The following is a 13360-nucleotide window of genomic DNA, read 5'->3' as shown; positions in this document are numbered from 1 at the left end:
TATCCCTGTATGTCATACCATAGGCCTCAAGAAAAGCAAAGAGACAGCTAGACAGTTGTGTAGCGTAATTCTGAAATCATAGATCTGACCAACATAAAAAAAAATCACACTTAGCTACAGATCTTGGAAGAACCATTCTAACAGACCATCAGGGAAAGCTCCCCCTGAAAACCAGATTTCTGTCTTCTACAGTTTTTTCTTTACATGCGAGAAATCTTTCAAATCTTATAAGGCATTTACAAGACAAGAAAATAAAATCCTGTCCCTCTGTACACCTTTCACTCCAACTTTCCCATCTGTAAAGTCATACTTCAATATTTGCCTCTATACTTTTTTTGCATTATTCCCATTGCTTTCACATTATGTCACAGGTTTACTACAAGGTATTATCTGATTTAAAAGGTTTATTCACTTCTAACTAACAGTGAACCTCTAATTTATATGTGTACCCTACGATGGCGTTAAGGTTGGTCATCATTGACTGTCTGATACCATCTCCACTGAATTATGTAGTAGGAAATAGGCCATGTGAATGTGGAGACATAAATCCATTCATCATTGCTACTTGATTTCCCATTATTTAAACCTTCATGCTCTCAGTCCTCCCAACAATACAGTCTGTCTGCTGTCCTGTCTCCATAACCAATTTAAAGCATATGTTTCCTACTTTCCTTGCTATTGCAAAAATAAAACCCAAACCATTATTTTCTATGCTTCTTTGACTTTCTTTTTGTTACAAACCTATTCCTTCTGTCTGAGGATTTCTTATCTACGTGTATACCTACATCTTAAACTCAACTGCTTACTAGAATCATTGAATATCCTACAGGAAGGAAGTTCACGTTCACCTCCAGTCAGAAATATTCTCAAATTATTTTTGTAACTCACAGGTGTCTCTGCTCATTTACATAGATTAGAATCTGAGACTGAATCACCATGGAGTGGTGTAAGCCAAGTTTACATGTAAACTCAATATCTGGAGTCTGACTTCCACAAAACAAGCCAAAGCACAAATACAACTAACTAGAAAGGAGTTAAAGGTCTACATCACAGAGAAGCAGGATGTTCATGCCTGAAAGTGCCAGAATTAAAGTTCTCTACATAAATGACTCCTCTGAAACTGACCTCATTTCACTCTGAAAGTGAAATGGTAATTCAAATCCCATACGCTGTGCACTATGAATTTCAGAATCTCCTTCTATGTCTTTCTATGTCATATGACGTATCTCGATATGTCTTTATATCGAGAAAGAAAAAGCTTAGGAATTGTTTTCATGGAACTGATAATACAGATAGGTATGACAAAAGGGGCAATGTTTTGATTAGGGATGCAGCCCGCCTCTAAACTTACCCGTAAGTTCTAACATTATAGTGCCACCCCGAAGAAGGAGAAAATGCAGAACCTTATTGAAAGCTACTATACTCAAACATGTTTTCACAAGCTCACTTGAGGCACTTTGCCTATCAGGGAAGCTCCCAGGAGCTTTGCAAGTACAGTGCCTTCTCATAACCCTTGCCTAGTGCACCGGTATCTTTGAAAGCTTTCAAGATGATAGGGAGTTACATAAATGACAAGTAGTCTTACACGTAAAAAATCAAAGGTCATCTAAAGAAACATTTTGCTGCTGAGGGATGAATAATCCTGAGGTTGGAATAAGCTTTCTAATTTTTTAGTAAGACATAAAGTGCTACCCTCTTGATGAAAGCACAGGGGACATGTCCCCATCTACGATTAGCATCAGGCATATGTCTTGTCAAATCTCACGTCAGTTTGTGGCAAACTTATCATGATCAATGTCAACACAGCACTTGTTTTACTATCAACAGACCCGCAAACTTCCCTGTTAAAGTGAAGAGCAGGTATTTTACACTTTCCTTTGCCTGACTGAGCAAAATCATTAGGTATGTATCCACAAGGCACCATTTCTATTCCTTTATATAGTCTCATTGCATTTTTATATTGATGAGATTAAATACCTTTGCCATCAACAGCCATCATTCTGTAGCATACGTCTCTTTTATAACTCAATAGCCTGCTCCATATGTATCTATATTCCCTGCTGAAAGGAAATATGAAAAGACAGCTGCTATAGCAAGGTGAATGAAGGTTCCTTTCAGTCTTCTCTTTATCAACCATCTCCGCATTTCCATGCAACCCTTTCTGTTATACATCTACATTCACATATACGGCTATTTGTTTATTGCCCACTTGAAATCCTTAAGAAGTGCCACCAGTGAAGACAAAATAAAATTACCTATATTATTTTAAAATCATATCTGCCAGTTTTACATTGTTGCACATTGTGCTTCTTCCAAAGGCGGCTATATAGTTACTAGTACTTGGGTGCATAACGTGATAGGGAGGTTTCTATGGCAATTATTCACTTTTAATTGAAAATTGTGTAGGGAAAAGCTCATTTTCTGTGCAGTATGCAATTTGCATTTGTTTCCACAGAATCTGAACTTGTTCTGAGTGAGCCATGAATTCCTATTTTCCAGAAAGACACAACGTTTAAAATTCTCTCTAGGGGGTGGGAAACTGAGTGCCTTCTTGGCAAGGTTGTTAGGTTTATTAAAATGTAAAAACATTTATATATTTATGCAACTAGCCTATCTATTTTTAACTGTCAGGTAAAGATTTCATGCTTGAAATGAAAGAGGAAGAGTTAAAAATCAAATTGATACACAATGTCCTTGAACCTACAAAGTAATGGGACCAGAAGAAAAGATGTGCCAGAAAGGACAACAGAGAAACAGTATGCTAAAGGAGATGGGTCATCAATGAGACTAAATCCACAAGATAAAACATTTGTAATTTCACAAATTTTATCTATTGTTTGTTAAAATAATAAGGAAAATAAAGTTAGCTCCAGCTTTAATATATTTTATAACTCAAAACAGTTGGAGGGAAGTAACTGTTTTACCTTGCTGAGCTAATGAAGTAATAAAGCTGTGCGTTGTTTTCCAGTTTGAAAACAGGATATCTTTCCTCCCCCAATTTCCATCATCACAATGAGACCAACGCATCTTATGCCCAAATTTACAAAAAGAAACAAATTAACTGCTTCAAGTAACAAGTGCTGTGAACAGCACTGTGCAAGCAGGGGTGGGCCTTGGCAGAAGGGTGGCCAAGAGCAGTTTGCAAGAGCAGTTCGCACAGAGAGGGTGCAGTGTCAGTGCTCAGGAGGTGAGTTCGGTCAGTGCGAGGAAGCCCAGCTACGGTATCCTCCTCTGCACTTGCCAGAAGGGACCTGTCAGCCCAGACTGAGCTCCCAGGAAAGCATACAGCCATCCAAGTCGCAGGCAGCAGGGAGTGCCACCAGCTTGCTCTGGAAACAGAGGGCAGCAGGGGACAACCATTGTGTGAAGTGCAAGCAGGTAGATCTCCTCAGTCTGGTAGCAGAACTGCGAGAGGAAGTAGAGAGGCTAAGGAATATCAGGGAGTCTGAGCTAGAGAGAGACTGGTGGAACCACACCTTGAGCTCCCTGATAAAGGAGCAGAGACAGCCACCAGAAAAAGCCCCTGGTCAAAGGAATCTGGAATCCTTCCCCCACCGGGATGTAAGCAGGGATGTAAAGGGATGTTGATTCTGCCCCTCTATTCCACTCTTGTGAGACCCCACCTGGAGTACTGTGTTCACTTCTGGAATCCTCAACATATGGATACGGATCTGTTGGAATGGGTCCCGAGGAGGGCTATGAAGATGATTGGAGGGCTGAAGCACCTTTCCTACGAGGATAGGCTGAGAGAGTTGGGCTTTTTCAGCCTGGAGAAGAGAAGGCTCCAAGGAGACCTTATAGTGACCTTCCAGTACCTGAAGGGGCTACAGGAAAGCTGGAGAGGGGCTGTTCATAAAGGCTTGTGGGGATAGGACCCGGGGGAATGGGTATAAACTGGAGAGGGGCAGATTTAGACTGGACATTAGGAAGAATTTCTTCACAGTGAGAGTGGTGAGACAGTGGAACAGGTTGCCCAGGGATGTTGTGGATGCGCCATCCCTGGAGGTGTTCAAGGCCAGATTGGATGGGGCCTTGGGCAGCCTACTTTAGTGGGATGCCCCTGCCCATGGCAGGGGGGTTGGAACTAGATGATTTGGTCCCTTCCAACCCTAACTATGATACTATGATACTATGATACTATGATACTATGATACTATGATACTATGATAGTGTGTAGTGAGTGGAAGTGAGTGGAAGCAAGTTGAAGCAAGTTCACTAATGGGGCAAAAAATTAACCCCATCCATGACCACACCACCCCAGGTGCCTCTGCTCAACAGGCTCTAGCTGTGGAAGACCAACCAGAGGAAAATGTGGGTGATGACTCGTCTACATCAGAGGAAGGGCCAAGACCAGAGCAACACTCCCCTTGTATTACTACAACTGCCACAAGGAGGAAAAGACGAATCATAGTTGCAGGAAACTCCCTCCTGAAGGGAACAGAGGGTCCAATATGTCAGGCAGACTCTACTCATTGAGAAGCCTGCTGTCTCCCAGGAGCCTGGATAAAGGATATTGCTAGTTAACTTTCCAGTCTGGTAAGGCTCTCAGACTTAACTACTTTACTACCTGTTACTACTCTTACATATAAGAGGTGATGAAGTCGCAGTACATAGACAAGGGTGATCAGAAGAGATTTTAGGGCCTTGAGACAGCTAGTGAGGGAATCTGGGGCCCAGGTGACTTTTCTTCCCTCCTTCCAGTTACAGGTGGTGACATTGTGAGGATGAGATAGGTTCAGTCTACTAATACATGGCTCCGTGGCTGGTGCCATCATAATCATAGAATCAGAATCATTACATTGGAAAAGACCTTAAAGATCAACAACACAAACCATACCTGTCTACTACTAAATCATGTCTCCAAGCACCTCATCTACGCACCTTTTAAGCACCTCCAGGGATGATGACTCAACCACCTCCCTGGGCAGCCTCTGCCAGTGCTTGATAACCCTTTCTGTGAAGAAATTTTTCCTTACGTCCAATCTAAACTTCCCCTGATGCAGCTTGATGCCATTCCCTCTTGTCCTATCACCTATCAATTGGGAGAATAAACACCCACCTACACCCAAAGTAATAACTTTGACGTTTTTGACAATGGGATGGCCCATACGGCATCAGGTTTACAGATGTCAGATAGGAGCCATCTTTCTCAAATGAAGAGGAGGATCTTTGCTCAGGAGCTAGCAGGGCTCATTGATAGTGTTTTAAACTAGTTGTGAAGGGGAAGGGGGATAATATCAGGCTTGCTTATGACAAGCTGTGGGAGGGTACACAGTGGTTGCAAGGACAGGGTGTTGGTATGGGCACTCCACCTGCTGCCTTGGGGCATGCTGGGGATGCCAAGCTGAAGTTCTGTGGAGATGAGCGGGAGGCTCCTGAGGCAGTAGGTGTCAGAAAAGAAACTTCCACAGAACACCTCAGAGGAAATAAGTGGTCTTCCACTAAGAAGACAATGCAACCAACAGCCCAGGCGAAGTGCTTCTATGTAAACGCACGAAACTTGGGCAACAAACAGGAGGAGCTGGAAGCTACCATGCTACTAGAAAGTTGTGATCTTGTTGCCATCACTGACTCTTGGTGGTTTGAATCCCATGACTGGAGTGTGACTATCAATAGCTACAGGCTGTTCAGAAGGGACAGACCAGGAAGGAGGGGTGGAGGCGTTGCCCTTGATATCAGGAAAGGGATAGAATGTGAAGAGCTGCCACTGAAGAGGCCAAGTACAAGGTCTTACACCCGGGTCAGGGCAATCCCCAGTTTCAATACAGGATGGCAGATAATGTAATTGAGAGCAGCGCTGCGAAAAAGCACTTGGGGGTGCTGGTTGATGAGACGCTCAACATGAGCTGGCCATCAGAAGGCCAACTGTATCCTGGGCTGCATCAAAAGAAGCGTGAGCAGCAGGTTGAAGGAGGGGATTCTGCCCCTTTATTCCAGTCTTGTGAGACCCCACCTGGAGTAATGTGTCCAGTTCTGGAATCTTCAACGTAAGAAGGATATGGAATTGTTGGAATGAGTCTAGAGAAGGGCTACAAAGATGATCAGAGAGGTGAAGCACTTCCCGTACGAGGACAGGCTGAGAGAGTTGGGGTTGTTCAGCCTGGAGAAGTGAAGGCTCAGAGGAGATCTTATAGTGACTTTCCAATACTTGAAGGGGGCCTACTAGAAAGCTGGGGAGGGACTGTTTACAAAGGTTTGTAGCGAAAGGACAAGGGGCAATGAGTATAAACTGGAGAGGGGCAGATTTAGACTAGACATAAGAAAGAATTTCTTCACCATGAGAGTGGTGAGGCACTCGCACAGGTGCCCAGAGAATGTTGTCGTGGATGCCCCATCCCTGGAGGTGTTCAAGGCCAGGTTGGATGGAGCCTTTGGCAGCCTCACGTAGTGAGAGTTGTCCCTGCCCATGGCAGAGGGGTTGGAACTAGATGATATGCAAGGTCCCTTCCAACAGAAACCATTCTGTGATTCTATGATTCTATGATCTGGAAACAACCTCTGAACTATAGTTTCACATTCACTAAATTTATAGCAGTGCCTTTTCTGAAAAAGAACTCTACTCGTTTTCTATTTATATCATTGTAAGACTATATAGGCGAAGTGTCAAAAATGTCGCAAGTTAAAAATAGCCCTTGTCCTCTTCATAAATATTAAATACATATTAAATTACTGGGAGGGTAGGGGAGAAAGTGTTCTTTACCAGCCACAAAATCCTTCTAACTGTGCAAAAACTGAGCAAAAATCATGAGGCCCTGGCAGTATGTGTGAACAAGAATAATTTTAACAAGGTAGCTTTGGCGTTAATGTCTTTAGCTCACTGTATTTCCATACTTATGTAGGATATCTAAAGCAGAAAAAGGAAGAAGATGACTCTTAACTTCAATGTCAATGATTGCATCATAGTTCAGAAGAAAGCAAAATGACACAAACATGATTTTCATTGTGTAAGTCATTTCATTTTCAATAAAATGAAGGCTAATAATAAATTCCTTGTTGAAAGGCAGAGGACTGGGAAAGAAACATTCCTTCCACTTGACCAAAAGACAATTTATTTTCCTGGCCCATGGCAAGTTCTATTTTGGTCAGAAAATGTTTTGCCAGACAGAGAAATCAACTTGCTTGAGAAAGAATCATGAAGACAAAAGAGGTCCCACCAAGAACAATCTAGTGTCAGAGGGCTTTTTGCTGCACGGAGAATTTGCTCCGATTTTGGCACCTGTTCTGCCACAGGCTGACAGTTGTCATCTCCCTCATCATATGCTGCAGTGAGGACCCTTCTTTTGATACTTAACTAACTTTGTTTTACTACCTTACTCTCATAACTATTAAAATATAGAATAATCAGTAGAAAGGTTTCTTGAATATTTTTTAAGTTTCCAGACATAAAAGAAATATACTGTTGTTCTTATATGTGCCATTCTTATGAGTAAAGATATAGAAAATAACTTACTGAAGGAAGGCAAAGTTAAAGGCATGCAAATTTGATTTCGTTCTGAATGTGGTAATATTCAGTTACTCAGCTTTAATGGATATAAAGGCTACTAGCATTGGTCCTCTTCTAAAGTTCTATTTCCCACATGGAACTTAACCCTACATCGTTGTGTACCATACACCTATTCCTCAGTTTTCATGAATTTTCAGGGTTTGAGAAACATAGCTATTAAACAGCACTTTTCATGGTGCTGGAAAGACAAGATCTGAAGGTTGGTTTTGGCTAACATTATGAGACAGGTTTAAAAAGACTCTGGCTGAGGCATTGCTCTCAATAAATTAAATGTAATGAATGGATCCATTAGAAAGCTGCCTTTTATAGCCAAATTGTATGCCTGGCAGGGAGGAGTTGTGTTTGTTTTGCCATCATTTACTGAGAAAACCACCAAGATATCAGAGCCATAAATATCTCTCTCCATTTTGGCTCAGTCAAAAGCATGTAAAGGAAATCTCCTTTGTATTTTTAATAACATACACATATACACACAGAAAAAAAAATGCCAATCAAAGCTATAACTTCATTTTCAGAAATGATAGAATGCTTTCCATGTTGGACTTGGATGCACTGCTCACCCTCCTTGGTAATACTCAAGTCTGGAAATGTCAGACAGAATGAATGCAAAGCTCTGTCAATGTAAGCAAGACCAAATATCTGTGATTGAAGGACTTAAAGCTTTTCTTCAACATGCCAAACATTGTCCTGCCTAACAGATGCACAGTTATCCCTCCATAAATGAATCACCAAGTACTCCTTGAAGTCTTGGGACAAACTAAAAACTTAATAAAGAGTGTGGTCCTTTAAATTTCCACACTTCAGGTCTTCACACTTCCTGTGGGGAATATAAATTGCTTTTAAGTACTTACTATGCAGCATGCCATTCAAATTCTGTTGCTTCTATTCATTACATTAAAAAAAAAATACAAACTTCAATTATTTGCCATAAAAGTATAGAATTAGCTAAAGCACACAGAAAATTCAATTCACACCAAAATGTCTATAAAGTTAAAATTAATCTGTTTGCAGTCCTCCCACGTCCTTGTCAGCATCCTTTAAAATGTCATTTATTTTATAAAAGATATAGATTTTGTGAGTATTGATGTGCTCTATCTACAGACAAGTTCTCTCTACCTTTAGTTTGGCAAACATTATTTACCCATCTAAATCACTAACAACTGCAACTTAAATAAAGGGGCCCATCCATATCAGTAAAGGTTACAGGACTAGAGTTATAGCTCAGAAGTTTGTACCTTATAAACCTCTCATCTTCAATTCTGCATTCAAAAGGTACTTATGATTTCAAAGAAATTGCAAATCAAATGATTACACGCTACAGGAAATGAGATAAAAGAGAAAGGAACCACTTCAACACCATAAAGAGATTCCATTCAGCTATTACATTAATAGCACCCCCCCTTATCTTGATTGCAGCTTCTGCAGGTATAAAATGGTAGGTTTTAGACTTTATTTTTATTGAAGTGCATAGATCCCCAAACCATTTTCAGTTCTGAAAGGTGTTTTAAAGTCTTGTCATCATTTAGCAAAGCATTTGGATAGCAATTCCTTAATTTTAAGCAAATTAACTGCACTTGTTAAAATATGTTCGAGAGTGTGTAGCACCTTTCAGAACCTATTCAAGGAGTAGAATGAAGTATAAAATACCATTGAACTGCTATATCATTGAAATCAACACCAAAGCTTTTGAATTTTTTAAACTAAATTCTCATAACTTACGTTTTAATTTCTTTATGGAATCCAATGTAATCTTTATGTTAAGATTCTATTATATAAAATGTAATGCTTTTTCATTTCAGATTAAGATAATTACCTTAGAAATATATCTTTCTGCAGTGATAATGCCCTTCTTTTTGTAAGGAATGGACATTTTCCTGTCTTTTTTCGTCTTTAATTTAACTAAAATTAAAAAAGAAAGTGCATGGTATAATCTGAAAAATTAGGGCACTAAAACTGAGCTTTTTTATTAGTTGTTATGAATATCTACTTCACCAATTCCTTATTGTACTAAGAAGTAAACTGCAATACATTTGAAACAAATAGTGGGATTACATATGTAAAATATGTAATCGATATATATGCATACATACAAACATACATTAATAAAAGCAAGTCACAAGGTTTTTAGACTACTTCCCTTGGCAGCCTCCTACCATTCATAAATGCTCTTCGAAGATATTTTACAGTTTTCCAAATTAACTTGCAATACAAGTTTCAAATATTATTCTTTTTCTTTAATAATAACACACAATTTTATATGCAAGACACTAAATCTGTGAACTCCCCTCAAAAAAAGGTGATATCATAATTGTAGCCGAAAGTATATTTTCCTTGCAAATATTTTCATATTAAAATATTAAAGGGATTTTGGTAAAAACATTTCCCTCTTAAAACAAATAATGCAGAATCATGAGTTTCAGAAAAGATTTACCTTTCTTGTCATCGAAGTACAATGTCTGTTGAGCCGGATTTGACCACTGGAGGGAGGTGTTATCATTTTGATCGACCCTGCAGGTCAAATTTGCTGTTCCCCCTTCAACAACGGTAACATTCTGTGTTAGTGGAAACTGGCCTTGGCTGCCTGAGGAGGGAGGGATAGAGAAGGGAAGAGAAAAAGAGAAAAATAAAAACCCAGGATTTAAGTTGTAGAACTGAATTTATTGCAGGAATTTCCCACAGATGACATTCTGAATTCAGTTGGAACTATGCTGACCAAAGAAAGTCCATACAATAAATTGAAAAAAAAAAAATCTATTCACAATAAATTATCTGTATCCAAGAAGCAGATAGATTCGTTAAGAAAAACGGATTCCTACTCTCCCACTCTCCCACACCTTCCCTCACCACGTAAGCCATGCTAATTAGTTCCAAAGAAAAGCTCTGCAATTTTATCTCCTCAGACATACTCATACATTCAGGATAGGCTTCTGCATAGGGCTCAGGTGCTATACACCTACATAGATGTCTCAGTACAGATAACATAGTTAAATGGCTGTTGAAAACGTCACTGAAAACATAACACAAAAATCCACATAGGATTTTTTAAATAAAAGGACAGGGCAGCCTTGATTTCCTGTATCTTTTTATGCTTGTTAAAGAAGTCTCAGGACAATGTTTTTCCTCCCAGGATTCAAAGTTGTTGGAGAGTAAATGCAATGTGAATTGAATAGTCGATGCATCCTCTGCTGAGGGAATATAGTCTGATCTCATATGAAAATAGAAGTGATGATGTAATAGGTCTCTTTCACATCTATGATTCTATCCTAAGGCATTATGAATCACATTAAGTGCTTGCTGAAAAGTCACTGGGATGATTTCCAAATACTGCTGCACAATACAGCAGCAATATCACCCAGGTTCTTGAATCACAAGCATTTTCAATGGCATAGTTAGATGAAAGTGTTTGTATATTGTGAGAATAGCTCACCCCTTGTCAAACAGCACATCCTGACAAAGAGTACCACAACAAGGGAGCACAGTAAAAACATGGAAGTCATTTTTAATAAAGGTGGGGAAAGAAAAGATCTTCAATAATAAGCAAGACACATAATTATCTGGGAGATATATTAATTTATTCCAGGATAAAATGCAAAAGAAATACAATCCAATAGTGTAAATCAAATATATGCTTCTTTCTTCTTCCTCTCCTTTTATACAGATTCTATTAATACAAGAAGCACTCAAAGGCAGGAAGAGCTGCTAGCATAAGTAGTATAATACAAAGATTGACACTCAAGTGGGATGTGTCAGAAGTGAAAAATCTCTCTATGGTCCTACAGGAGTGAACAAGCTCATAGACATGTCATAAGTACACCAAGGAAATTATATCTATAATATCCGCTAATTATACCAATATGGAATCACAAATCTGGTATAAAACCTGCGCAGAAACATCCTGTTTTACTGACTCTTATAAGAGTTGTTCACAGCTAAGTTAAACGGAGGCATATTTTCTATATGGAAGGCCTGATAATACAGCAGTCTGTTATCTAGTACACAGGTTTTCAGATGACCGAAGTAAGGAATTAGTAAATAAAAACTAACAACTGAACTTCTATTTGAGCTGCTGATATTGCCAAAAATGTAATTCTAGCCAGGTCTTGATAGCTGTCTATTGTCCTATGTAAAATAATGTTGATTGTTTTAGGCCTGGTACACGTAAGCATCTACGTCATGGAAACCACTAGCATTTAGGTGGTCTAACACTCTCCACAGATACTTTACAAAAATTCATTTTATTGCCTAAGTGTTTAAAGTCTGAACAAATTTAAAAATTATCAGCAGTGTTAAGGAAAAATTTTCTCAATAAATTGAGATATTGAGATACTGAAATACTATTATAAATATTTTATTTAAAAAAACCCCACATCTTTGTCTTCATTTAAATAAATAAATAGATAGACGTGTTTCGATCAGAATGCCAAATATGAATAACTGTTATGATTTTTCTATAGATATCAATTTCCTCTAGAAGCCTAAATGTACTATGTGCTGATATTTACTAAAAAAGGGCATATACTATTAGCAGGATAACAGATATATTAAACAAAAAGTAAGGAATATTGAAAACACCATAGCTAATTTAAATGCTGCAAACAATAAATGCCAAAATTCTCATGACATCCTCTGTAGCTGACACTTCATTAATCAAACCTTGCTTCTTGAAAACCACACATTGAGAAACAGTTGTTGAGTGAAAAATTATAAACAAGGACGGAAAAAAAAAAAAAGAAAACAGAAAAGATTTGTCATTCCCTTCCATTTCTCCTCTTTCAATTCCAACGTGTCAAGGAACCTCAAGATATTGCATAAATTGCTTATCGCTTAAATTAGAATTTTAAAAATCCAGAAAAATGCACACAGCCTGTTATTACTTCCACTAAATTACAGGCATCTTACCAAAGAAATAACCTTCTAAAGAATGAGTTGTGGATAAAAGGCTATGGGGGATAAAATATTTTTTTGCATACAGAGAGCATTAAACAGAAACCAGTGCCAGATTAGCACAGTGAAATCTGTCATTTACATTAAAGACTAGGAATGGAAGTTAGTTTAATGAAGAATTGCTGTAATGATTTAGGACTCTATTAATATGATTCCTGAGAATTACCCTATATTCTTTTTCTCACATTATAGTTCTTGTCATGGAAGTGTCATTGTATATGCAGTCTATCATCAGCTAATGTTTGTCACGCCACAGACTTTTTTGACCAGAAGAGTGGTTAGTGGGCAAACTTCTCTGATAAACCATTTAAAAAGAAAATGTAAAAGTGCCATGATTTGAAAGAGGTCAGATAACCTTCTTTTCTCTAATCGCTCTACCGCATGCTGATGTTTTGGAAACAAGAATTAATCTAGCATATAAAAGTGAAACCAAAGCATTCACCCTATCCCTTACCCATACAGAAGCTGTGTGGATTGGGAAAAGTTTGGGGTGGAGAAAGAGGTGCAGAGAAGAGGAGCCATTCACTCTGCAAACTAGCCCAAATGCAAAGAAGGGAGCCTGTGTGGAAGAAAGAAAAATATACAAAGCAAGACCAAAAGAACAGATACTGCACATCTCTTCAGGAAGACCATAATTTTTAGTAAGTAGTGGGAAAACTAAGACAAAGAAACATTTATGAGATTTACTTTATTGTATGTATCAGCATTTAACTGGAATTATTGAAGTAGGATATTTGGGGCTACAGAAGCCATCAACACTGTGCCATCTAACAGAGCATTAAAAGACTTAAAGAAGTGGTTTTATGCCACTAAAGACTAGATCTGGTCCGTCCTGAACGTGGACAGATAGTATTTTCTGGGACAGGTTTCATTTCTGTTGAATAGGTACATAGCATGTGCCCAGGAAGTACA

At 38.7% G+C, this 13360-nt stretch overlaps 1 protein-coding gene across 3 annotated transcripts in view; it reads right to left on the bottom strand.

Annotated features, from left to right (window-relative positions):
* CADM2 (cell adhesion molecule 2) overlaps positions 1–13360 on the bottom strand; it is a 660645-nt gene that overhangs the window by 179262 nt on the left and 468023 nt on the right. For all 3 annotated transcript variants that reach the window (XM_054052742.1, XM_054052751.1, XM_054052759.1), the window contains one exon: positions 9936–10085. In XM_054052742.1, coding sequence (XP_053908717.1) covers positions 9936–10085 — 150 coding nt within the window. The remainder of the gene's footprint in view (positions 1–9935; positions 10086–13360) is intronic.

The sequence above is a fragment of the Cuculus canorus genome, chromosome 1 (genome assembly GCF_017976375.1).
Source record: "Cuculus canorus isolate bCucCan1 chromosome 1, bCucCan1.pri, whole genome shotgun sequence".
Classification (NCBI taxonomy): Eukaryota; Metazoa; Chordata; class Aves; order Cuculiformes; family Cuculidae; genus Cuculus; species Cuculus canorus.
This window is presented reverse-complemented; position numbering and strand designations above follow the sequence as displayed.